The following is a 24,526-nucleotide window of genomic DNA, read 5'->3' as shown; positions in this document are numbered from 1 at the left end:
GAGGGAAAGCATATTATGCTAAATTACTTTAATTTACATTTTACACTTACTGATGGGGAAATTCTATTTCTTGTGTTTATCAAAACCAGTCCTCTAATACTTATCAACATTCAGCATATCTATTGAGAGTAAAATAAAATGAATAATTAGGGAAATGCCAAACATATCTCTACAACATCACATTTCCTTTATACACTTGAAGTTTTGTGATTTTTGAAGATGGAAATAACAGTGAGAATTTTTTGACTGCAGTCTGAGTATGTGGTTTTATTTGGAACTATTAGAGTACATTTTCCAGGCTAAAAAAGCATGCTTTTCTGTAAAATCTTGTAATACTCTCATAGGCAGGACGATGTCTTTTACTTTAAAAGAAGATCTTTGATCATTCTTGGTATACTCCTCTGTATCAAAAAAATGCTCAGAAAAAAATATGCTTATGATTCAATAATGTGTGTGAGTGAGTGAATTACTATGCTGGGAACCTTAACTATTCATCAGCACTTTTGTGTTTCTCTAGGATAACCCATTTTGTAACTATGAATCTGAAACACTAATAAATGTGTTGGTTATCTGTTGATCTGCAGAATTTGTATAAGTCAGACCTTGAATGGATGAAAGGCATTGGCTGGGTTCCTATTGATTCCTTGGAAGTTGTTAGGGCCAAGAGAGCTGGAGAATTACTTAGTGATACTATCTACCGTCAGCGTCCAGAAACGCTGAAATTTACCAGTATAACAGACTCTCCGGAGCAGGTGCTGGCAAAAAACAATGCTTTGAACATGAATAAGGTGAGTCTTCAATCCTCACTGTTAGGTATCAAAAGTTACCACGGAACAATTTTAAAATTCTGACGTATTATTGCATTTTAAAGATAATAAGAATCACGATACCTTCTTAAATGATTTTTCCACTATAATACCATAGTTACTTAGTGATACTTCAAAATATTAAACCATTGTTAAAAGTACTGTGTGCTTTTATCTTTTTTTTTTTTTTTCTTTGTGACAAAGTTTCATTCTTGTCGCCCAGGCTGGAGTGCAATGGCGCGATCTTGGCTCACTGCAACCTCCACCTCCTGGGTTCAAGCAATTCTCTTGCCTCAGGCTCCTGAGTAGCTGGGATTACAGGAGCCTGCCACCATGCCCAGCTAATTTTTGTCTTTTCAGTAGAGACGGGGTTTCACCATGTTGAAGGCTGGTCTCAAACTCCTGACCTCAGGTGATCCACCCGCCTCTGCCTCCCAAAGTGCTGGGATTACAGGTGTGAGCCACCGCACCCGACCTAAAGTACTGTGTGCTTCTGATTGGATTAGTAGGTTGTTAAAAAAATACTGTGTGCAATAACTCCTTCCTAGAAATTATTTTGAATACTTCAATCCAATTATACTTTTCATAACTGATAAGTCCTTTAACAGTTAGATTCTTGAAATAATTTTAATAAGAAACAAAGGTAGGGAATTTATGCAGCTGTAATAATTTTATTTCTACCTTGTATACAAGAGAGATGAATGGCACATAATCAAAAGAATAATATCTGTGAACACCAAAATAATTTCTCTCTCTCTCTCTCTTTTTTTGTAGCGCTTATATACTGAAGCCTGGGACAATGACAAGAAAACTATTCATGTCATGCCCGATACACCAGAAATCATGTTAGCCAAACTCAACCGAATAAACTACAGTGATGTAAGTAAACTGTTGATCTTGTAATGAACAGAAAGGCAAAACATGAACCATTGTAGCTGTTTTCTTAGGAAAATGTTTTGACTAATTTATTACACATACTCTGAACTACCATTTTCAGTAGAAGAGATAGTTCTCACTTGATTCAGTTTTGAGCTATGTGGTGGTCCACAAAGTAGGCTACCATTTTATTAACGGGTTATCAGTAATTGAATGATTATGAATAAATATCCCCATGGGAATTATACTTTTTAAAACCTTCCCCTGCAGGTCAATGTGGATATCAAGTCATTATTTTATTCAGCAGCTAGCAAGTAGGCAAGGACTAGGTTTGAATCTGGTGAGTTAGTAAGCCGCATATTCTTTTGCTGCTCCAGTACGCTCTGATAATCATTTGATGTTAACATTTTTCCAGGCATTTCTGCCAGAACCAACATTTTCATAAGGGCAATGATCCTGAAATCCTGGGTCCATAGATGCATCATTGTCTGAGATAATAGTCCACAGCAAAATAAGAAAAAATAAGCACAATGTGTTGAGTTTTTCATAAAACTAAATAGATTACATTTTAAAATATTGTCCTTATTTTTTATCCTTCTTTTGTATTAAGATGGCCTGTCTTTTATATTATGATGACAATAATAAATAGTGTGTTTTGTTTTGTTTTGTTTTGTTTGAGATATAGTTTCATCCTGTCACCCTGGCTGGAGTGCAGTGCCACAATTTCGGCTCACTGCAACCTCTGCCTCCTGGGTTCAAGTGATTCTCCTGCCTCAGCCTCCCGAGTAGCTGGGACTACAGGTGCACGCTACCATGCCCAGCTGATTTTTGTATTTTGAGTGGAGACGGGGTTTCACCATGTTGGCCAGGCTGGTCTCTTCTCAAACTCATGACCTCAAGTGATCCACCCACCTCAGCTTCCCAAAGTGCTGGGATTATAGGCTTGAGCCACCACGCCTGGCCAATAAATAATTTTTTCTTTCTTTCTTTTTTTTTTTTTTACATCTGCTTGTTTGGCAAATAAAATTTTGCCAACCAAATGTTGATTTCCCCCCCCCCCCATTTTTTGGTTGAAATTTATAAGTCAATAAATCCCAATGTTTGGAACATATGTCTTAAAAATCCTAAGCACCCATGAGGCAAAGCTATCTATAAACGCACCCTAATAATTGACTTTCTGGATTATTTCTGTAGTTTAAACGAGGACAAAGAAAATGTAATAATAAACAGCTTCACTTTTTATGGAAGGAGTAATGAATAATGACTTTCTTTTCTACAGAAACTCTATAAACTTGCTTTGGAAGAGTCCAAGAAGGAAGGCTGTGACTTGCGTCTGGATGCCATTCCAATCCAAGCAGCCAAGGCTTCAAGAGAGATTGCTAGCGATGTAAGTGGATGTTTTTGGAAAAGCCATTTCTTACTCAAAGATATTGACAAATAGAAGCTTTCAGAATTTTTCTTGCCAGAAATTTAGTTACCCCTACAGGTCTCAATTCCCTTTGGTGATTTTTTCCCTATACAAAATTGTAAATGGAAAAAAAGAAAGAAAAGCACAAAATTCTAGACCCATTATACCTGTCAATCAATCAAAAATAGAGACACACTATTTTAAAAAAAGCGTTTGATGGACACCAAAAATGGGTTCATATTTTTGAGCCTCAGAAATTGAACACTGCATCTTCAAAAAAAAACAAAAAAAAAAACCCCAAAAAATACATAGAAAATTGAACAGCAGTTGACCTAGATGTTTGTGAAATTAAAGGGATTAATTTATTCCCTTTAAATAACATGTGGGAAACAGCCAATATACATGTAAACTCTTCCTTACTACTTCTATTTATTTATTCTGGCATTAAAAGAAAACTATAGATGGATACGTTTTAGAGATTTGTTTTGTCCTTTGTAACTCCTAATTGGTGAGATGTCCCTCACTGGACACAAGAAAAGGTGGCGAAGTAAGCAAAGCTTTTTCTCGGCATGCTCTCGCCTCTTCTCTACTTTTCTTCACATGCAAAACACCTCCTAAGGGTGCCCAGTGTCCTCATTCCGTAACAAGCCTTCTTAGGACTCAAATTTAGACTTTCCCTCTTCTGCAAGGGCCTCATGCCTTAGACATATGCTTCATTCCTTCTGTAAACTAAAAAGTATCTGAAACAGATCTCAATCAATTTAGAAGTTTATTTTGCCAAGGTTAAGGACACACGCCCTATTATCAAAACTTTTCTTGCTGTTAAGCTGGAGAAGCCTACACCATAATCGTCTCATGGTGAAATGGACCATAATGTGTTATTCTTGAATCTTAAAGGTAGAAAAGCTGACTCATAGTGAAAGCTCAGTGGTGTTGATAGTCTAATAAGAGTCATTTCCTGGTGACACATAAACTCTATCTAAATGTAACACATATCCTTGACTGAGAAGTCTATTATAAGTTCTAATAAGGGAACTATTGTAAAATTTTCTTAATGTCAAACAGTTTTGGGAAAATAACTATGTCTTTAAGTAGATGCTCTATTAGATTGTACAATATATTTACCTCTAACTGTTAAGGAATCAAAGGTAAACTAAGCAGTGTGGTATAATGAGGAGGAAAAATATTAGGAACAAGAAGCTCTTCATTCTAGGCTCATGCTGCCACCTGCTTGTGGTGTGACTGTGCAAATCACTAAACCCCTGCTAGGTTCAGGTTTTGACTTTTAAAAATAGGGTTGATGATATTCACCTTTCTCCTTCACAATAGTGATGGGGAAAAGAAAAAGAAACAATATGTGTGTGAACCTATGAAACATGATTATGTAAGATGTTCTTGTCATTATACTCTTATCTCTTTTCTTTAGTACAAGTACAAGGAAGGCTACCGCAGACAGCTTGGCCACCACATTGGGGCCCGGAACATTGAGGATGACCCGAAGATGATGTGGTCCATCCACGCGGCCAAGATCCAGAGTGACAGGGAGTACAAGAAGGACTTTGAGAAGTGGAAGACCAAGTTCAGCAGCCCAGTGGACATGCTGGGGATGGTGACGGCCAAGAAGTGTCAGATCCTTGTAAGCGACGTAGACTACAGGCATCCCCTGCATGAATGGCTCTGCCTGCCTGATCAGAACGATGTCATTCAGGCTCGGAAGGCCTATGACCTGCAGAGTGATGTGAGTGCCTCTAATATTCTTCAGTAATGGTTTAGAAAAGCATTCTAACTCTTTTGCCCATGGAATCTTTCCAGTCTGGTGAAACCTACAGACACCTCTTTAGGATAATGTTCTGAAATGCACAAAATAAAATATGTGTTTAATTTCAAAATAAACCAATCATATTGAAATATCATTATCAAAGTATGAAACCAAACCTGTAATGTGCTTTTCATTAACACATTAAGTAAAAAGTTATAGCAGTGACTATAATAACTAATTTCAAAGAAGTGATGAGCATAAATACTTTAAGACATCAGCAACAACTTGTATTAGTCTGTTCTCACATTGCTAGAAAGAACTACCTGAGACTAGGTAATTTATGAAGAAAAGAGATTTAATTGACTCACAGTTCCATGGACTGTACCGGAGCATGGCTGGAGAGGCCTCAGGAAACTTACAATCATGATGGAAGGTGAAGGGGAAGCAAGCACATCTTCACATGGCGGAACAGGAGAGAGAGCAAAGGGGGAAGTGCTACACACTTTTAAACACCCAGATCTCATGAGAATTCACTATCCAAGGGGGAAGTCCCCCTCCATGATCCAATCACCTACCGCCAGGCTCCTCCTCCAACATCCAGGATTACAATTCATCATGAGATCTGGATGAAGATGCAGAGCCAAACTATATCAAACTATAATAGGATATAAAAAGATTTGAGATTTCTAAAGCTGACAAAGTCAGGTATAGTGTGAATACTACTATAATGTAATACTTATAATGGAATGAAAGGCTATATTTCAGTTAGAGGTTAATGAAAATGAGAGGATGTTACATATTTTTTCTATCCAAGTTCACTGATGCCAAGTTAAGAATTCCTGTTCTAAACAACCTAATTTTCCAAATGAATCAATTGCATTATAATTTTGTGTCTATTTAACTTATAGGAATTATCTATTGTAACTTCTGAAAGGAAGTTTAAAAATGAATTATACCTATTAAGACAATTTGTCTAAGAAACTTGAGAACAATAGCTCCCTAGAAATATGTTAGACACTTCTGTCGTTGGCCAATAGAGTCCTTTGGAGAGTCAAATATTACCTCATTGATATGGTAGTTCCTTGTTTTAATCAAGCTCTGATTAAATCAAGCACTTTTGGAAGAATGATAAAAGCAGTGACAGTTTAAAAAAAGAGAGATTCCCCAAAAGCCATAAAAACAAAAAGAATTGTTACCTTTCCTTACAAGAAAAATTTCCCTTCAACCAATTGTTTATATTCAAAGAAGAAAATGAAAGAAAAAAATGTATTTGTTTACTTGAATTCTAAGACAAGAAAGAGGATGGAGGATAAGATAAATATGAGTAAAAAGAGATGTACTCTTTGACTTGGAAGCGTGTACATAGAAACATATGAAAAAAGATGTCTTTTTATCCCCCAAAAAACACATTAATGCAACATGTGGTCAACCAGTAATGCTCATTTCTTCTCTATATACCAAGACGAGCTGTGAAAGCCACTGCCCAACAACACAGGAGCCAACTGTATTGCAACCCAGTATGGTTTCCATAAGAAATCCTTATGGTTTCCATAAGGGCCATCAAATCAGAGAAGAAACACTTTGCTTCAAGAGGCAGGCAGTAATTTCTTAAGGTGGTTTTGTATCACTGAAAATGAATAGAATTAAAGAGATTTCTGTGAGTCTTTAAAACAGTAAATATTGGCTACCTTCAGGAGCCAGGCATTTAACTAGCCATTCTAAACCAAAGTAAAGCAATCCTGTGGGTCTTCCCAGAAATTTACGTAAATAAGATTCAGACTTACACATTATCTATGTATGTTAAGATCAGGTACCAGGCTGTCTAGGTGACATCTATAAATATTTGACATTATTTCATTTTCAGGCTATTTACAAATCTGACCTTGAGTGGCTGAGAGGAATAGGATGGGTTCCCATTGGCTCTGTAGAGGTCGAGAAGGTGAAGAGAGCTGGAGAAATCCTGAGTGACAGGAAGTATCGCCAGCCTAGAGACCAGCTCAAATTCACATGCATCACAGACACTCCGGAAATTGTCCTCGCAAAGAATAATGCCCTGACAATGAGCAAGGTGAGTCTCTAGCTGTTTCCTGTTGCCAGAATCATACCTTCCACAGATTTGGCTCATAAAGTAGGAAATTCCCTAAGGGTTCCCTGAGAAAGGAGGTGTCATAGGCTTAATTCTCATGCAGGCCTTTAACAGAGCATCTGCTTGAATTAAAGGTGACCCTGTGTGCTCTTCTCAATACCCTGCCCCCTAATTCTCTGTGTGCATGTGGGAACAGAGCCTGGAATGATTTCCCTGGAGTGATACAGTCACCCTTCTGAGCAGTGACCTGGAAACATCACAAATGCATTACCCTTCATTACACATTCTCCTAGGCAGAGCAGACTCAGGCCACTTACGTGTCTTTAGCCATCTGGTAAGGAATATAAGCCATTTACATTTCATTCTGAGGCTGGGAAACACATAGCGTTTCATAGCAATGCTGGTATACATTCAAACTGGTTGCTTGGGTTGCTCCTCCACATTAGGTTATGGAAATCCACTTTTGAAAGCTAGCTGCTATTTCTGCTTTCAGTTTTATTACACAAGATAGATGATCATTTGTTTCATCCAAAGTTTCATCAATCTATTTTTATCCAATGCGTCAGCCCTTTAATATGCATATTTTAGATTGACTTGAACTTGAATTCTGCAACACCTGCCTGGAAACCTTCCAATCATTAGGCTAGTACAATTGAGTGCTCAGTACAAATATGAAAGTGGTTTCAGACAGCAAACTCCAGAGTCTGGGGTATACAACTCCAGAAACTCTTTTATATCCATCAACAGCAACCATGATGATAACACCAATAGGAATCACCAAAACATCGTTGAGTATCTGCTGTGACTTGGGCATTTTATATATGTTATGGATCATCTTCAAAAAATACTCAATAAAAAAGAAAGATTCTCCCCCTCTCAGAAATGAGGAATGTGAGGAGTTATGTACCTTTCTCCAGATCACACAGCTTGGAAACAGTAGAGTTGGGTTTGCACTTGGGATTGACTCTGAAGTCTAGGGATTTCTACTGTCTCATAGTTCTATAACCGAGATCCATCTTTGGATGTCCGAATAAGCTTGTGATTCATTGGATGAAAAGAATTACTAATAGTAACCATTATATTGCATCATATTAATTATGAAACCACTGTACAGCTATTTAAATATTGCTATGTTTTACTTTCCCCATGACCTTTTTACTTCCCTCACCTCCCACAAGCATTAGAAGGAGCTATCATACAGTTAAATGTGAGTTAAATTTGCTAACAACTGTAATGATGTTATTGGCTTTAACAAAAGGTCTTATACTCCCTCTCCCCATGCCCCACCCCGCCCTGCCCTGTAGCATTTATACACAGAAGCTTGGGATGCTGACAAAACCTCCATCCACGTGATGCCAGACACCCCGGAAATCCTGCTGGCCAAGAGTAATTCTGCCAATATCAGCCAAGTAAGAGATTTCCTGATTGTTGCTTAAACCTTTCTAAGAGTAATTAAAATGCTTTTTCCACCATAACAATTTCCTTTCTGGAACTGGCCTATTACCTTCCTCAAACACTCTTATTTTCTGTCGTCTATTATCCCTTCCCTAGAAACTTTACACCAAGGGATGGGATGAATCAAAGATGAAGGACTATGATCTGAGAGCAGATGCTATTTCCATCAAAAGTGCCAAGGCCTCCAGGGACATTGCCAGTGACGTGAGTACCTTCCATCTAACCCTCTGTGGTCTCCATTGTGCTGAACAACCCAGAGGGTGGTTGGTGGACCACACTCTGTAGTTATTTCCACATGTACCTTCCTGTCCTACTTCCTACCTCCCAAGACCGTTCCCTTTGTTGTTACAGAGAATAAAAATACATTTTGGCATTATAGTTAGAGTTGCTACAGGGAATGCTTTCACCAATGAAGATACATGATTACAATTATTTTTATAACAGTATAAAACATTGCTTTTAAATATAATAGTTCAGAAATGCCAAAATATTTGTAAAATAAAATTCTTGTCCATTTCATGTTGTCTGTAATTGTCAGCATGAGCATGGTTTTAAAACTGGATGTCTGCATCTGTATTTCTGGCATTTTAGTACAAATACAAGGAAGCCTATGAGAAACAGAAAGGCCACCACATTGGAGCCCAGAGCATTGAAGATGATCCCAAGATTATGTGTGCCATACATGCAGGAAAAATTCAAAGTGAAAGGGAGTACAAGAAGGAATTCCAGAAGTGGAAGACCAAGTTCTCTAGCCCAGTGGACATGTTAGGCATCTTGCTGGCCAAGAAATGTCAGACTTTGGTCAGTGACATTGATTATCGCAATTATCTGCATCACTGGACATGCATGCCCGATCAAAATGACATTATCCAAGCAAAGAAGGCCTATGACCTGCAGAGTGATGTACGTAGCATGAATTTTGGGAAAGGGGGAAGGGGAAGACGTAGATTTGTTCATTGTCCAGTCAGTGCCTCTGTGGACAGCCCCCTGGGGTGTGCACTGCACAAACCCGGGGGTGGGGCTGGGGGGGTACCATTCATATTGTTTAATATAAAATCCATCTTTAGTAGTTATGTGGCGGGAAGCAAAAACAGAGATGAGCCTTAGTGAGGTCATGTCCTTTTTTCCCCAGCCTAGATTCCAGACTTTTTTTTCCATGTCATTTGTAACTTCTGGCAATGAAAATATATTTCAGACAAATATAAATCATTTGAATGCTTTTAAAATAATTACTGCTGTTATGCTAGCTCCAAAACACTAAACAGTATTTCCTTGGGTCAATATCACAGGATTAAAATGGAATCCAATTCAGCAAAATTTTTCTTTAAAAATTTTCAATTATAAAATTTTTTGAAATATCAAATAATTATATGGAATTCAGCATTATTACTATATATAATTCATGGCTAGTATAAGTAATTATGTTTTTACAAATTACTTCTGTCATCAATATTAAAAACCCTGAATCATGTGAGATCTCAGGTCTTACTTTTTTGGAAGTACAGTCTCCTGCATTTATCATCCCTTCAACCCCATGTGCTTTATTTTTCAGCTAAGGATTGGTATGTCTAACACTTAAATTTTTTTATTTTTTTTATTTCTTTTATTTTTTTTTTGAGATGGAGTTTCGCTCTTGTTGCCCAGGCTGGAGTGCAATGGCACGATCTCGGCTCACTGCAACCTCTGCCTCCTAGGTTCAAACGATTCTCCTGCCTCAGCCTCCCAAGTAGCTGGGATTACAGGCATGCGCCACCATGCCCGGATAATTTTTTATTTTTTGTATAGGTGGGTTTTCACCATGTTGGTCAGAAATGGTATTTCTGTCTGACATCTTCTTTATAGAGTGTGTATAAGGCAGACCTGGAGTGGTTGCGTGGCATCGGCTGGATGCCAGAAGGCTCGGTGGAAATGAACAGAGTGAAGGTTGCTCAAGACCTCCTGAATGAAAGACTCTATAGGACACGACCAGAAGCTTTGTCATTCACCAGCATTGTTGACACTCCCGAAGTTGTCCTGGCAAAAGCCAATTCTCTGCAAATAAGTGAGGTAAGAACCATCCTACTATCAAGCTTTCCTGGTTCTGGATTCTGTTTTCCAATGACACCACCCAAACCGAGTCCATAGACTGGACTTCTTCAAAGAATTTTGGTGAGAGGAGCAACTCTAAAAATGTCTTCACTAGTGAAGACACACTGAAAATAGAACTCTGACCAACACCAACAGGCCTTTCTTCTACCACACATACACACTGTGAAGTACTGCAATGAAAATGTCACTCCATGGCAACTCAGGAACACAAATATCTGTTGACCTCATATTAAATACTAAGACATGTAGTGTCATGCTACATAATAATAGAACATTGTATTAGTCCAGATTCTCTAGAGAAACAGAACCAATAGGGTGTGTGTGTGTGTGTGTGTGTGTGTGTACACACACACACAGAAAGAGACAGACTTTAAGGAATTGGCTCCTGAGATCATAAAGGCTGGCAAATCCAAGTCTGCAGGGTAAGCCAACTGGCTGGAGACTGAGGGATGTGTTGCAGTTCAAACCCAAAGGCCATCTGCTGGCAGAATTCCTTTTTACGGGGGAGGTTTGTCTTTTCTATCAAGGTCTTCAACTAATTAGATGAGGCTCACCCACATCATGAAGGGTAGTCTGCTTTACTTGGAATCTACTGATTTAAATGTTAACTTCATTTTAACAATACTTCCACAGAAACACCTAAATGACTAAATGTCTGGGTACTGTGCCCCAGCCAAGTTGACACATAAAATTAGCCAGTATAAACATATGTAAAAACATTTTTCTAGACTGAGTAGTTAGCTAAGGCTTACATTAGCTAAGACTTAATGTTTCAGATATTGATTTCCTATTTCCCTTCTCTCCACAGAAACTGTATCAAGAAGCCTGGAATAAAGATAAAACCAACATCACCATTCCTTCTGATACTCCGGAGATGCTGCAGGCCCACATCAATGCCTTGCAAATCAGCAATGTAAGTGGCACGAACACGAAGTGTAGAAGCCTTTATAGGCAATATCTGTCCGCTCATGGAGAGTGTTACAGCAGACAAATTACATACCTTGCAATGTTTGCAGCTGTTGGTGCTAGACATTTTCTCTTTAGCTACCAGTCCCAATGCAATATGAATGGAATTCCTCTCTCTTAAATGTGTGCTTGGATACACCACTGGGTGCCTAGACTGCAGGAGTTGGGACACCTGAATCCTTTTGGTGTCCTCCTTCACTCTTAACAGTCTCTGTTATCCTCTTAGGTTTTTTAAATTGATCCAGGACTTTATCATTTGACATTCAAGGCCATAAGAAAGACAAAAGACCATTTTTAATTACATCCAAATGGCAGGCTATGTGTCAGATCTATGTCACAACCCTTTAGCAGAAACTTCTGAAAAGTCAAAGGGCAAAATTAGGGGGAGAAAAATCTTATCAGATCTTAACCTGATACCTTGATAAAGGTTCTCTGGCTTCCCCACTGATCCTTAGGTTCCATGTACTTGTAGTAGGGTATTTTCAAATGCAGACCATATTGTGATGGAGGCAAATATTCAAACATTAATAGAGTTTGATGTTTAGCTTTGAAATTTTAACCGGAAGTATCCTGTACACCACAAAGGAAATGGACAACAACCAGAAGAACCCAGAAATGAATGCTTTTTTCTTATACTGAGTATATTACATTATGCCTTATGATTTATATTATGACAAATTTGAGTATATTTGCTTATTTTTCCATTCTTGTAAACAAACCTATATTTTCCCTCTACAGAAACTCTACCAAAAAGACTGGAATGAGGCCAAGCAGAAAGGCTATGACATAAGGGCAGATGCCATTGAAATCAAGCACGCCAAAGCCTCCAGAGAAATTGCCAGTGAGGTACGCTTCCTTCTTTTTTCTTGTGGTTTTTCTCCTCTACAAAACAAGCAGGGAGACTATTTTTCAAGAATTTTGTGTTTAAAAAAAAAATCTGTGTAAATAATTGCATTTCATCCTGTGCTAGAAGCTTTCTGTATTTGAAAATACTAAAATGGAATGGAAAACGTTAAAGTTAGCATAGATGAGGTATATGTGTAAATTTACTTTGATGCTGTTACAAAGTAGAAACAAAACATCATGAAGAGTCTGTATTAAATTCCTGGGAAAATTCAGGACCCAATACAATGTCATTTTATCTCTAAAATATTTCTGACATTCTCCACAAATATAAATCACAGATGATAGTTTCACATAAGACTTAAGACTGAAATCACATTTATATGCAAGATTTTATACTGGAGGCTTATGTAGAATACTCTTAGTAATCTTTTGAAGTTCATTTAATTCTAATTTTAAAACTTACTAGTGGTCAAAATAATTATGCTACCAGCCGGGCATGGTGGCTCACGCCTGTAATCTCAGCACTTTGGGAAGCTGAGGCAGGCAGATCATCTGAGGTCAGGAGTTCGAGACCAGCCTGGCCAACATGGTGAAACCTTGTCTCTACTAAAAATACAAACAAACAAACAGATTAGCTGGGCTTTGTGACAGGAGCCTGTAATCCTGTAATCCCAGCTACTCAGGAGGCTGAGGCAGGAGAATCGTTTGAACCCGGGAGGCAGAGGTTGCAGTGAGATTGCACCATTGCACTCCAACCTGGGCAACAAGAGTGAAACTGCATCTCAATAAAAATAAAAATAAAAATAAAATAATTATGCTACCAAGCCCACCCTGCCCCCAGCTCCAACTCTTTAAGTCACCTTGTTCCCTTTCTCTGAGTTCTTCTCTGCTTTTTGTCATGTGGCCACTTGTTTCCTCCTCCTCATTCTTCATTTTTGCCTCTAATAACCATAGCTGGTCCACGTTATCTGCTTTATGCCCAGTTTTCTCTCTCTTTGTTCAAACTTGCCTACGTTGTCCAAACATAGGAAAGAAACACAAACCGTCTTACACTAGTCCTAAGACACTCATCAGACGGAAACTCTTGTCCACAGAACTTTTGTTGTTATCTTCTGATTCAAGCCACAACCTTGCTTTCCATCCTTGAAACATGCATTTTTCGTATCTGTTTCCAAAACCACACACATGTGACCTCTCTGTACCTGATGTTCCTTCAATACTCTTAGGAGATCATTTGACCTAATGTTGCACTTGTCGGGGAAACTTGGTGATGGAGATTATCACCTGTGCCTTGTTTTCCCCATCTGGAATATATGTTAATAATAGTATCTACCTCATAGAGACATTGTGACAATAAACTGTGATCATAATTGCCGCCATTCAATGATTTTTGACCGACAAACACAGTAGTTTCCCAGGGATCTACCCAACACATTTGAAGTAGTCATAATAGTGTCTGGCGTAAAGTAATTACTTAGTAAATGTTAGCTATGGGTTTTATTACTCTTGTTCACCATACCATCTCCCTCCAGATTTACTCATGTCCTCTCTGAAGCTACCTAAAATCATGTTATCTAACTCCTTTAAAGTGAACTGAAATGTATAATGACAGCCAATGTTGAGCCAATTTATACCAAGGCTGAGAAAACATTCTGAAACCATTTAAAGAAAAACCCTCTTAATACATTATTTTCACATGTCTTTTTTATCTGACTTCTCACTACTTTAGTACAAATACAAAGAAGGTTACCGTAAGCAACTGGGCCACCACGTGGGTTTCCGTACCCTACAAGATGACCCCAAGTTGGTGTGGTCTATACATGCTGCCAAGATCCAGAGTGAGAGAGAATATAAGAAAGCTTATGAGAAGTCCAAAGGAATTCACAACACACCGTTGGACATGATGTCAATTGTTCAAGCCAAGAAATGCCAGGTCCTGGTTAGCGACATTGATTATCGCAATTATCTGCACCAGTGGACGTGTCTGCCAGATCAGAACGATGTGATCCAGGCCAAGAAAGCCTACGACCTGCAGAGCGATGTGCGTATATTATCACCAGACCCTGGGGAGATGTGTATTTATGTGTTTAATCCCAGTGCATTCCCCAGAGGCATAATTTAAATGGTAATCTTAATAGAACCTAACATATTCTGTACAATTCATGGTAGCAGAGTTTTCCCCAAACATTTTCTATCTTAAAGAGGCCTCCTCCTTATGGTAGCAAGACCTTATTCACCAAGATGAAAATCAGTCTCTTATTCTATGTAATTAGGTAGAAAATATCAGTTGTAGCTGATCTGAGCCATTACCTTCGCATAATCAGATGTATATTTCAGAAGTAGATGTAAGCATAAGGAAATGTTGGATTTCATGTTTACTTGACACAGAAAAAGACAGAGATGGGGGGCAGGGTGGATATAGATATAGGTATGTATTTTTTTCTCATTATGCATACATCTAAGGTTCTTTACCTCCTAAAATCCAACTGATGTTATTCCCAGTGGTACATAAAAGGCAGACTTCAAGTGATGAGTGTAGAAACGAATCCAAGCATACAAAGTTACGTGCCATTGCTGGCTGCCATTCCACCAAGTGCCACTTGTGAGCCCTGTTCCAATTCTTGCAGAATACTCTAAACTTCTCCTATGTGTGCCATAGAGATAACACCCAATATTAACATTTAATGTTGATCCTTGAGTTTTATGAGATTAGCCAGCTAACTGATTTAGATAGAGGTGGTGTGTGGTTTGCAAGCATCAAACTCCTATAGGCAACTTTGACTCTTCCCCACTCTGTGTTCCTATCCTTCATGTAGAACTTGTACAAGTCAGACCTGGAATGGCTGAAGGGTATCGGATGGTTGCCAGAGGGTTCTGTGGAAGTGATGAGAGTGAAGAATGCTCAGAATCTCTTGAATGAAAGGTTGTATCGTATAAAGCCTGAGGCCCTCAAATTTACCAGCATTGTTGACACCCCGGAAGTAATCCAGGCAAAGATCAATGCTGTACAGATCAGTGAGGTAAGCCCAGGTGGATGATGTTTTCAGACAAATGGAAGAAATCTCAATCAAGAAGAATTTTAAATGTGAACTTCAGACTCTTCATGTCAGCGTCAGGATCTGAAACACGCATGTATCCAGATAGATCTTTGTGTAGTCAATCTTTTAGCAGCCACTGTATCTCATTTGCTTTGCTAAGTGTTTGGTCAGTGCACATGTGGTGGGCATCTTCATGTTCTGCATACCCTGTTACACACTTTGATCACATTTGGAGATCCAGACCGTGATACAGGCCCACCACTTAGTGCTATAATCACAAAATTGCCACTTCTTCGTTGCTTGAAATAGGTTGAGAAGTCTAGGGACAACCCCAATATTAGACATTATGGCAGTTATTCAGACCAAAAACATCTAGGTCCTGCTTAGCAATGGGGATCATCAGAGCTATCTTCAAGGTGGAGTTACCCATCAGATAATTAGATGTGAGTAAATGGAAAAGGATAATTTTACTACCATATTTCTGACTCATTTCAAATTATGTTGTATCACACGTAAATGTGTTCCTTTTGAAGTCACTATTGGCACCTTTTAAATAAAAGTGCAAATGAGGCCAGGTGCAGTGGCTTATGCCACATATAATCTACGTTTATATCAGAGAACATCCAAAAGGAACTTTTCATTTTACTTATTATTTAAATATAAAATTAGATTTACTGATTTAATCTTACTTAAACATTTTAATTTACTTACAATGTTAGTTTTAATTTATTATAAAATTCACTTATAATTTTATTCATCATCCATGTATTCAAGTATGTTTTATGACTTGTATAATTTCGTTTATGTGGTAATTGACTTATTCACTAATCGACCATTCCATTGTTTTTCATTTTTACCAGCCATTGTATCGCGATGCCTGGGAGAAAGAGAAGGCTAATGTGAATGTGCCGGCTGACACTCCCTTGATGCTGCAATCCAAAATCAATGCTCTGCAGATCAGCAATGTAAGGCAGCACACATCGTTTGCTTTTCAGAGTGCTCTCTGCCTAACCAGACCTTTTATTATATACCCCAAAGAGAGTTTGGCAAAAGGCATTTTCTTCCCATTCCTTTTATTTCTAGTCTTTAAGTTAATAAGTAGCTGTGTGGGTCTGCACGTGTCTGTATACTGTACATCTCAATGTTTGTTGGAAGGAAAAATGGAATGGTTTCTCCAAAAACACAGCATAAAACTTATAGATACACATAGAATAAGATCTAGTTTAGTGGGCCATCCATCATTGCTTTTTCCTTGTAAAAGCCAAGCAATATATATATTTTTTTCTGATTTTTACATGATTTATAATCTCCTAAGTTTCCTTCTTCAAAAAATAGTTATTGGGAGAGAGCTTTACTAAATGTCATTAAAAATCTACTGGAATTCAAGCTCAATATGAAACCAGACTCTTTTATAAATCTTAAGGAGAGATTGATGTTCAGTGTAACTATCTATTTTTATATACATCAGTAATGCTGACTCAGTTGCTCCCTCTTCAGATTGACTGTGGTATTGCACTCTCTGTTTTCAGAAACACTACCAACAAGCTTGGGAAGATGTCAAGATGACTGGTTATGACTTGCGAGCAGATGCCATTGGGATACAGCATGCCAAGGCTTCCAGGGATATTGCCAGTGATGTAAGAACTCCTCCTTGCCCAACTGGAACAAACACTAACTAGTAGAAACAGAGGGAGTCTAACTTAATGCCTTTTGAATTATATTTAAATGGATTGGGTCATTGTTATTAGTATATTTTTAAATCCTAAATCCAGAACAACTCTTACAATTGGAGGATCCTTTTGCATCTATGTTTGGTTCTGCAACTGAACTCTTACGTTTAAGCACAGATTTTGATTTTCTTTTCAATATCTTCACAATATCACTTAATTTACAAGTACTTAAAGAGATTTAATTTCATAGTACAAAGAATTCTGTTGTTACTCAAAGTGTGGCATGCATACTACTGGTGGTTCGTATAATAATTTTATGTAGTACATGCACAAGTATTTTTTTAAAAATAGTTATATGGTTGTTTTAATGTGTGCTAGAAAAAAAAATTTTTCCCCATTTGGTAGGGTTATACATTTTTAAATAAAATTTTAAAATAAGTTTATAATTAAAAATTATTTCAGGCCGGGCATGGTGGTTCATGCCTGTAATCCCAGCACTTTGGGAGGCCAAGGCTGGTGGATCACTTGAGGTCAGGAGTTCGAGACCAGCCTGGACAACATGGTGAAACCCTGTTTTTACTAAAAATACAAAAATTAGCCGGGCATAGTGGTGGATGCCTGTAATCCCAGCTACTCGGGAGGCTGAGGCAGGAGAGTCACTTGACCCCGGAAGGCGGAGGTTACAAGTGAGCCGAGATTGCGCCACTGCACTCCAGCCTGGGCAACAAAGTGAGACTCTATCTCAAAAAACAAAACAAAACAAAAAATACCTATTTCAACAAAGAATTAATTTGATTTAAAGTAATAAGAAGTACAATTGGTACTTGTGTGTGACAAAACATCTGAAGGTGGCCAGGCTATATTGGGAGATAATCCAGCAACATGGTTCTTGCCTAAGAGGTGCTCTCAATGTTTTCATGCATGTAGACATAGAAGACAAACCAGTGTATCAAAACTTATGGCTTGAATTTAAATAAAAACAGTATCCCCCCTCCCCAAAAAAAGGTAAACTAAGGGAGATGGAGTTATTTTGAGTAGGCTCTCTAGAAAAAGTGGGTTCAGAAAAATTACTCTTCTATTTTCTGTTCACATCTACCAGTATCTGTACAAAACTGCTTATGAGAAACAGAAAGGCCATTACATTGGATGTCGCAGTGCCAAGGAAGACCCTAAACTGGTTTGGGCAGCAAATGTGTTGAAGATGCAGAATGACAGGCTGTACAAAAAGGCCTACAATGACCACAAAGCCAAGATCTCCATCCCTGTGGACATGGTGTCCATCAACGCTGCCAAAGAAGGTCAGGCACTAGCAAGTGATGTGGACTATCGCCAGTACCTGCACCAGTGGTCTTGCCTTCCCGACCAGAATGATGTGATCCAAGCCAGGAAAGCCTACGACCTGCAGAGCAACGTAAGTGTGTCCCCCAGGAAACAAGCCCCCCATTGCTTTGCCTGATGGCTCCTTCCAATGCTCTGAAAACACAACTCTCTGTACATGGGCACTCCACTTTATTATTATTTTATCAGAATTATTAATTGCCTACCTACAGCCAGGTTTCTTCAGAAAGTTTTCGTTGCTAAAGGTGCTACCAGAATTTTCCTATAGATTTGTTAATGTGTATAGTGTTTGCAGTTTCTTACTTTTTTTTTTCTTTTTGAGACGGAGTCTTGCTCTGTCACCCAGGCTGGAGTACAGTGGTACAATCTCAGCTCACTGCAACCTCCGTCTCCTGGGTTCAAGCGATTTTCCTGCATCAGCCTCCCAAGTAGCTAGGATTACAGGCATGTGCCACCATGCCTGGCTAATTTTTGTATTTTTAGTAGAGACAAGTTTTCGCCATGTTGGCCAGGCTGGTCTTGAACTCCTGACCTCAGGTGATCCACCCATCTCAGCCTCCCAAAGTTCTGGGATTACAGATGTGAGCCACTGCACCCAGCCTGTGAGCCACCGTGCCCAGCCTTGCCCTCCCTTCCTCCCTCCCGTCCTCCCCCGCTTCCTTCCTCCCTCCTCCCCTTCCTCCCTTCCTTCCTCCCTACCCCCCTTCCTCCTTTCCTTCCTCCCTACCCCCCTTCCTTCCTCCCTCCCTCCCTCCCTCCTTCTCGCCCTGTCACCCAGGCTGGAGTGCAGTGGTGTGATCTCCGCTCGCTGCAGCCTCTGTCTCCCAGGTTCAAGCGATTCTCCTGCCTCAACCTCCCAAGTAGCTGGGATCACAAGCACATGCCACACACCCAGCTGATTTTTGTATTTTTTAGTAGAGGCGGGGTTTCATCATGTTGGCCAGGCTGGTCTCAAACTCCTGACCTCAGGTGATCCACCTTTCTCGGCCTCCCAAAGTGCTGGGGCAGTTTCTTAAACAAAAGAATGTCCATGGTCATTCAGTTATGTATCAAAGAAGGGCAGGACCATCTTCCTTCAACTTAATTTGAAAAGTTAGCAGCACACTCCAGACCACTTGTTTCCTTTAACTTGACGTTCTTCACAATGTGGTCTCTCATTAACTCACCTGAGGCATTTTTAGATTTACTCGTATTTTCTGCCCTCCAAACTTTTAGAAATGATGGATTCTAGAAGGTTATGTATTTCCTGTATAGAATGGATAACTTAAAAATTATCTGACCTTGGTTCCCTTAAGCTTCCAGAGATACTTTTTTATAATGAATGAGTTCATTACAGGAAAGCATGCTCGTCACTTAAAATGCATTGCCAAGTGGTGGATTTAAGACAATTTCTGGAGACCAAAATTGTGGAACTAGTGATCGAATTCCTAATCATCCTTTTAAAAATACTTATTAAACACACCATGTGCCAGGCATTGTGCTAAGTACTAAAGATACAATGGTGAATAAAGAAGAAGAAAAAACATGACATGGGGCTGGGCATGGTAGCTCACACCTGTAATCCCAGCACTTTGGGGAGGCTGAGGTGGGCGGATCACAAGGTCCAGAGTTCAAGACCAGCCTGACCAACATGGTGAAACCCTGTCTCTACTAAAAACACAAAAATTAGCCTGGCATGGTGGCATGTGCCTGTAATCCCAGCTACTCGGGAGGCTGAGGCAGGAGAATCGTTTGAACCTAGGAGGCGGAGGTTGCAGTGAGCCAAGATTGCGCCACTGCACTCCAGCCTGGGTGGCAGAGTGAGACTCCATCTCAAAAACAAACAAAAAACATGACAGCCCCTGACTTTAGGGAGTTCACATTGATAACTGAGACCTAGATGTTCATTAAAGAATAAAAATGGAATGGCTGAGACTGATCCATGGTGCTATGAAGAGAGATCGAGAAAGTTCTTCTGAGAAGGCACTGATTTTATAGAGATGTGAAGGAAGAATAGAAGTTGGGTCGGTTAGGAGGATGTGGGGCATTCCTTCAGGGTGACCAACATGTTTAAAGAGGGATGATGAGACTACGAATTGAAAGACGGGCTGTGGGATCAGGACACACAGGGCCAATGGAAGTACAGACGACACGAGGCTGGAAGAATACGTGGGGGCTGGTGCCAGACCATTCATCCCCTTCTAGTCTGTGTCAGGGATTTTGATGTTTATCCCAATGGGAAGCCATAGGATAGGGGGAATGTTGTGACATCGGATTTGAATTCTGAATTTTGAAAAGATCATTCTGGCTGCTGTGTGGAGAACTTACTAGAAAGCACATTATTGTTGCTTTCAAGTCCACATTGGTAATGGTATGATGATTGCCTAAATATTATGCAAAAGTCTTCCATGCACTCCCTCAAACAGAGAGCTGCTTCTGCATCATTTTGCCTTTTAGAATGCATGTGGGCACTTCCCACAGACCCTTGTCACAGAAAACCAAGCAAAATAAAATGCCATTGTGCATTTGAGGAATTATGTTTGCCAGGCTAGTGTTCTGTTTTAATTATTGTTTGTGGAAGATAAAATATAAGAGGCCTGGCATAGTGGCTCACTCCTGTAATCCCAGCATTTTGGGAGGCCAAGGCGGGCGGATCACCTGAGGTCAGGGGTTTGAGACAAGCCTGGCTAACATGGTGAAACTCTGTCTCTACTAAAAAAAATACAAAACTTAGCCAGGCGTGGTGGCATGTGCCTGTAGTCTCAGCTGCTAGGGAGGCTGAGGCAGGAGAATTGCTTGAACTCAGGAGGCGGAGGTTGCAGTGAGCCGAGATCATGCCATTGCACTCCAGCCTGGGTGACAGAATGAGACTGTGTCTCAAAAATATATATAATATATGTTTATGTTTTATATATGTATATCTTATATATTTTTATGATATACACGTGTGTGTATGTGTGTGTGTGCATATATATATATAACATAAAAACTGTCATTTTACCACACACATACACAACAAAACACAAACCCTGCTTCTACCTATGTTTTCTTTTTCAGGCCCTCTACAAGGCTGACTTGGAGTGGTTGCGTGGCATTGGCTGGATGCCCCAAGGGTCTCCTGAAGTATTGAGAGTCAAAAATGCCCAGGAGATCCTTTGTGACAGTGTCTATCGGACGCCTGTGGTGAACCTTAAGTACACAAGCATTGTTGACACACCTGAAGTGGTCCTTGCTAAGTCAAATGCTGAAAATATTAGTATTGTAAGTTAGTTTTTTTCTGTTAAAATTGAATTCATGCCATAAATACATGAGAAAAAATAAACCTGGTAATCTATTTTAGAATAGTAATAACTTTGTTATTAACAAAAGTTTTATTAAGTAATACTGACAGTATTGTCTTGGTTTGCTTATTAATTTTAAGGAAAAACTCAAAGTATTAATACAAGGAAATGATACAAATCTTATACCAAATTTGGGTAACTTATGTGAAAAGATTCCAGAAATCTTTGCCCTAACATGAAAAGGTTTTGGAACAAATCCAAAAGAAAATTAAAGTTGCGTACTGGGACTAATGACATGAAAATTGTGAAGTAATCTTGTTATTATTGTTTCTTTCCACAGCCGAAGTACAGAGAGGTTTGGGACAAGGATAAAACTTCAGTCCACATAATGCCAGATACTCCAGAAATTAACCTCGCTAGAGCAAATGCTCTTAATGTGAGCAATGTAAGTACCACAACAGACTCTCTTTTGTTTGGAAAGTTACCCAGTCAGGGCTATACTATGACCATGGAAGGGAGGGAAGATGGCCTTGGTGGGGTGGGGAAGACTCCTTGCAGTCAGCCCTTGACTAGGACTGAGGCAAAGAGGAGATCCCTGGTGATTCACTGGGAAGGCCAGTTACTGGTGAGTCAATATCTCCACGACAAAAGTCTCCTTAGTTGTCCTTTGCGAATAAGGGGACAAAGAAGGTGAAAGAGGAATGAAGAGATGCACAAACAAGAAAGGAGAATTAATGATAGACTCAGATAAACTCAAAATAATTATAATTCTTTTTTTTTTTTTTTTTTTTTTGAGATGGAGCCTTGCTCCGTCGCCCAGGCTGGAGCGCAGTGGCGTGATCTCGGCTCACTGCAAGCTCCGTCTCCCGGGTTCACGCCATTCTCCTGCCTCAGCCTCCCAAGTAGCTGGGACTACAGGCGCCCGCCACTACGCCCAGCTAATTTTTTGCATTTTTAGTAGAGATGGGATTTCACTGTGTTAGCCAGGATGGTCTCGATCTCCTGACCTCATGATCCACCCGCCTCGGCCTCCCAAAGTGCTGGGACTACAGGCGTGAGCTACCGCGCCCGGCCAATAATTATAATTCTTTGCAAAAATATATGAATTAATTTTAAAACATGGATCTATGGAGGTTTTCTAGAAAATTATAAATGACCAAAATTTACCCAAGGAAAAAAAAATATATATATATAGCAAGAAAGAGGTTTCTTAATTGAGAAATTAAGGAGGGCATTTAAACACTTTCCTTCCTACTTTCAAATGTCAGGGTCCCCTTGATGATTTCAAAACTTCAATAAATAAATAAATTACCAGGAGCCTAGTAAAAGAAGGAAATCCATTGCACTTACCAGAACTTTTCAAAGATAGTGTCACAAATTAAAAACTATAGACCAGCTGGGCATGGTGGTTCATGCCTATAATCCCAGCACTTTGGGAGGCCAAGGCGAGGGGATTGCTTGAGCCCAGGAGTTCAAGACCAGCCTGGGCACATAGGGAGACCCCTTCTCTGCAAGAAAATAAAAAATAAATCAGTTGGGCACAGTGATGTGCACCTGTGGTCCCAGCTACTTGGGAGGCTGAGGTGGGAGGATTTTGCTTAAGCCCAGCAGGAAGAGGCTGCAGTGAGCCATAATCATGCCACTGCACTCTAGCCTGGGAGACAGGGCAAGACCCTGTCTCAAATAAATAAATAAATAAAATTTAAACTGTAGACCAATAGTAATGGGGGGAATCTTAAATATTAATAAATCAAATTCAGCATTACATTAAAATGATATGATACAGTCAACTGGGGTTCATGCAGGAATGCCAAGAGGGCCCCATAGTCAGAGACCTAATAGTGCCATAGAACAAGAAGAAAAAGCTCATTTTATTAGATTTAAATGGCATCTGACAAAATCCAATACCCACTCTTATTTTTTAAAAATAAAATCTTAGTTAAGAAAGAATAAGTGAATATTTTCTTGACATGATTGAAAAATAAATCTCAAATCAAAGCCCAACTCATCCTCAGTGACCAAACTTCTCATTCATATCAGGATTAAAATGAGGATGCCCCATAACATCATCATTATTTAACATTTGCTGTAAGTATTGGCTAAGTGAGTGTGCCTCTCATCGATGCTAATATAATTACTCAAGAGTAAGAACATACCTGGCGTGGTGGCTCACTCCTGTAATCCCAGCACTTTGGGAGGCTGAGGCAGGCAGATCATGAGGTCAGGAGATTGAGACTATCCTGGCTAACACGGTGAAACCCCGTCTCTACCAAAAATACAAAAAATTAGCCGGGCTTGGTGGTGGGCGCCTGTAGTCCCAGCTACTCAGGAGGCTGAGGCAGGAGAATGGCGTGAACCCCGGAGGCAGAGCTTGCAGTGAGCCGAGATCGCACCACTGCACTCCAGCCTGGGCGACAGAGTGAGACTCTGTCTTAAAAAACAAACCAACAAACAAAAAGAGTAAGAACAGAAGATAAATATTGGAAAGAAAGAGGCCAAATTATCATTATTTGCAGAAGAAGTTATTTTAAGCCTTAAAAAAGGAAGAGAATCAACTGGGAAAAAAAAAAAAAAAAACCTATTTGTGAGTACAAGATAATCCAGTTACGTGGCTGGCTACACAATTCAAGAAAGTTCAAGGAAGATATCATCTTCATGGATCACAGAAATTGCTTGTGTGTAGAATAGTATGACCTCAGAAGGATACTACCTAGTGCAATTTGCCAAGGCTTGAAAGTTTGCATGCTTTCAAAAGAATAATATGTCTTTGTGAGAGAAGGAGGCTGCCAGCAAAGATTCCTCACTATGTGCCAAACAGCTCTATAAATTCTAGTATAATGAGTCACCTGGGGACTAATGTTTTCCAATGTTTAAGAAGAAAATACAATTTTAGGGCACTGATGTATTTTCTCTTTTGGACCAGATATCAA

At 39.4% G+C, this 24,526-nt stretch overlaps 1 protein-coding gene across 25 annotated transcripts in view; it reads left to right on the top strand.

Annotated features, from left to right (window-relative positions):
- NEB (nebulin) overlaps window positions 1–24,526 on the top strand; it is a 232,162-nt gene that overhangs the window by 118,107 nt on the left and 89,529 nt on the right. For all 25 annotated transcript variants that reach the window (XM_030916035.1, XM_030916012.1, XM_030916034.1 and 22 more), the window contains 18 exons: window positions 585–788; window positions 1,581–1,685; window positions 2,962–3,069; window positions 4,517–4,828; window positions 6,714–6,917; window positions 8,240–8,344; window positions 8,487–8,594; window positions 8,982–9,293; window positions 10,233–10,436; window positions 11,287–11,391; window positions 12,183–12,290; window positions 14,020–14,331; window positions 15,107–15,310; window positions 16,189–16,293; window positions 16,858–16,965; window positions 18,098–18,409; window positions 21,373–21,576; window positions 21,937–22,041. In XM_030916035.1, the coding sequence (XP_030771895.1) occupies window positions 585–788; window positions 1,581–1,685; window positions 2,962–3,069; window positions 4,517–4,828; window positions 6,714–6,917; window positions 8,240–8,344; window positions 8,487–8,594; window positions 8,982–9,293; window positions 10,233–10,436; window positions 11,287–11,391; window positions 12,183–12,290; window positions 14,020–14,331; window positions 15,107–15,310; window positions 16,189–16,293; window positions 16,858–16,965; window positions 18,098–18,409; window positions 21,373–21,576; window positions 21,937–22,041 (3,225 nt within the window). The remainder of the gene's footprint in view (window positions 1–584; window positions 789–1,580; window positions 1,686–2,961; window positions 3,070–4,516; window positions 4,829–6,713; window positions 6,918–8,239; window positions 8,345–8,486; window positions 8,595–8,981; window positions 9,294–10,232; window positions 10,437–11,286; window positions 11,392–12,182; window positions 12,291–14,019; window positions 14,332–15,106; window positions 15,311–16,188; window positions 16,294–16,857; window positions 16,966–18,097; window positions 18,410–21,372; window positions 21,577–21,936; window positions 22,042–24,526) is intronic.

Source organism: Rhinopithecus roxellana, chromosome 14, assembly GCF_007565055.1.
Source record: "Rhinopithecus roxellana isolate Shanxi Qingling chromosome 14, ASM756505v1, whole genome shotgun sequence".
In the NCBI taxonomy this organism is placed as follows: domain Eukaryota; kingdom Metazoa; phylum Chordata; class Mammalia; order Primates; family Cercopithecidae; genus Rhinopithecus; species Rhinopithecus roxellana.
This window is presented reverse-complemented; position numbering and strand designations above follow the sequence as displayed.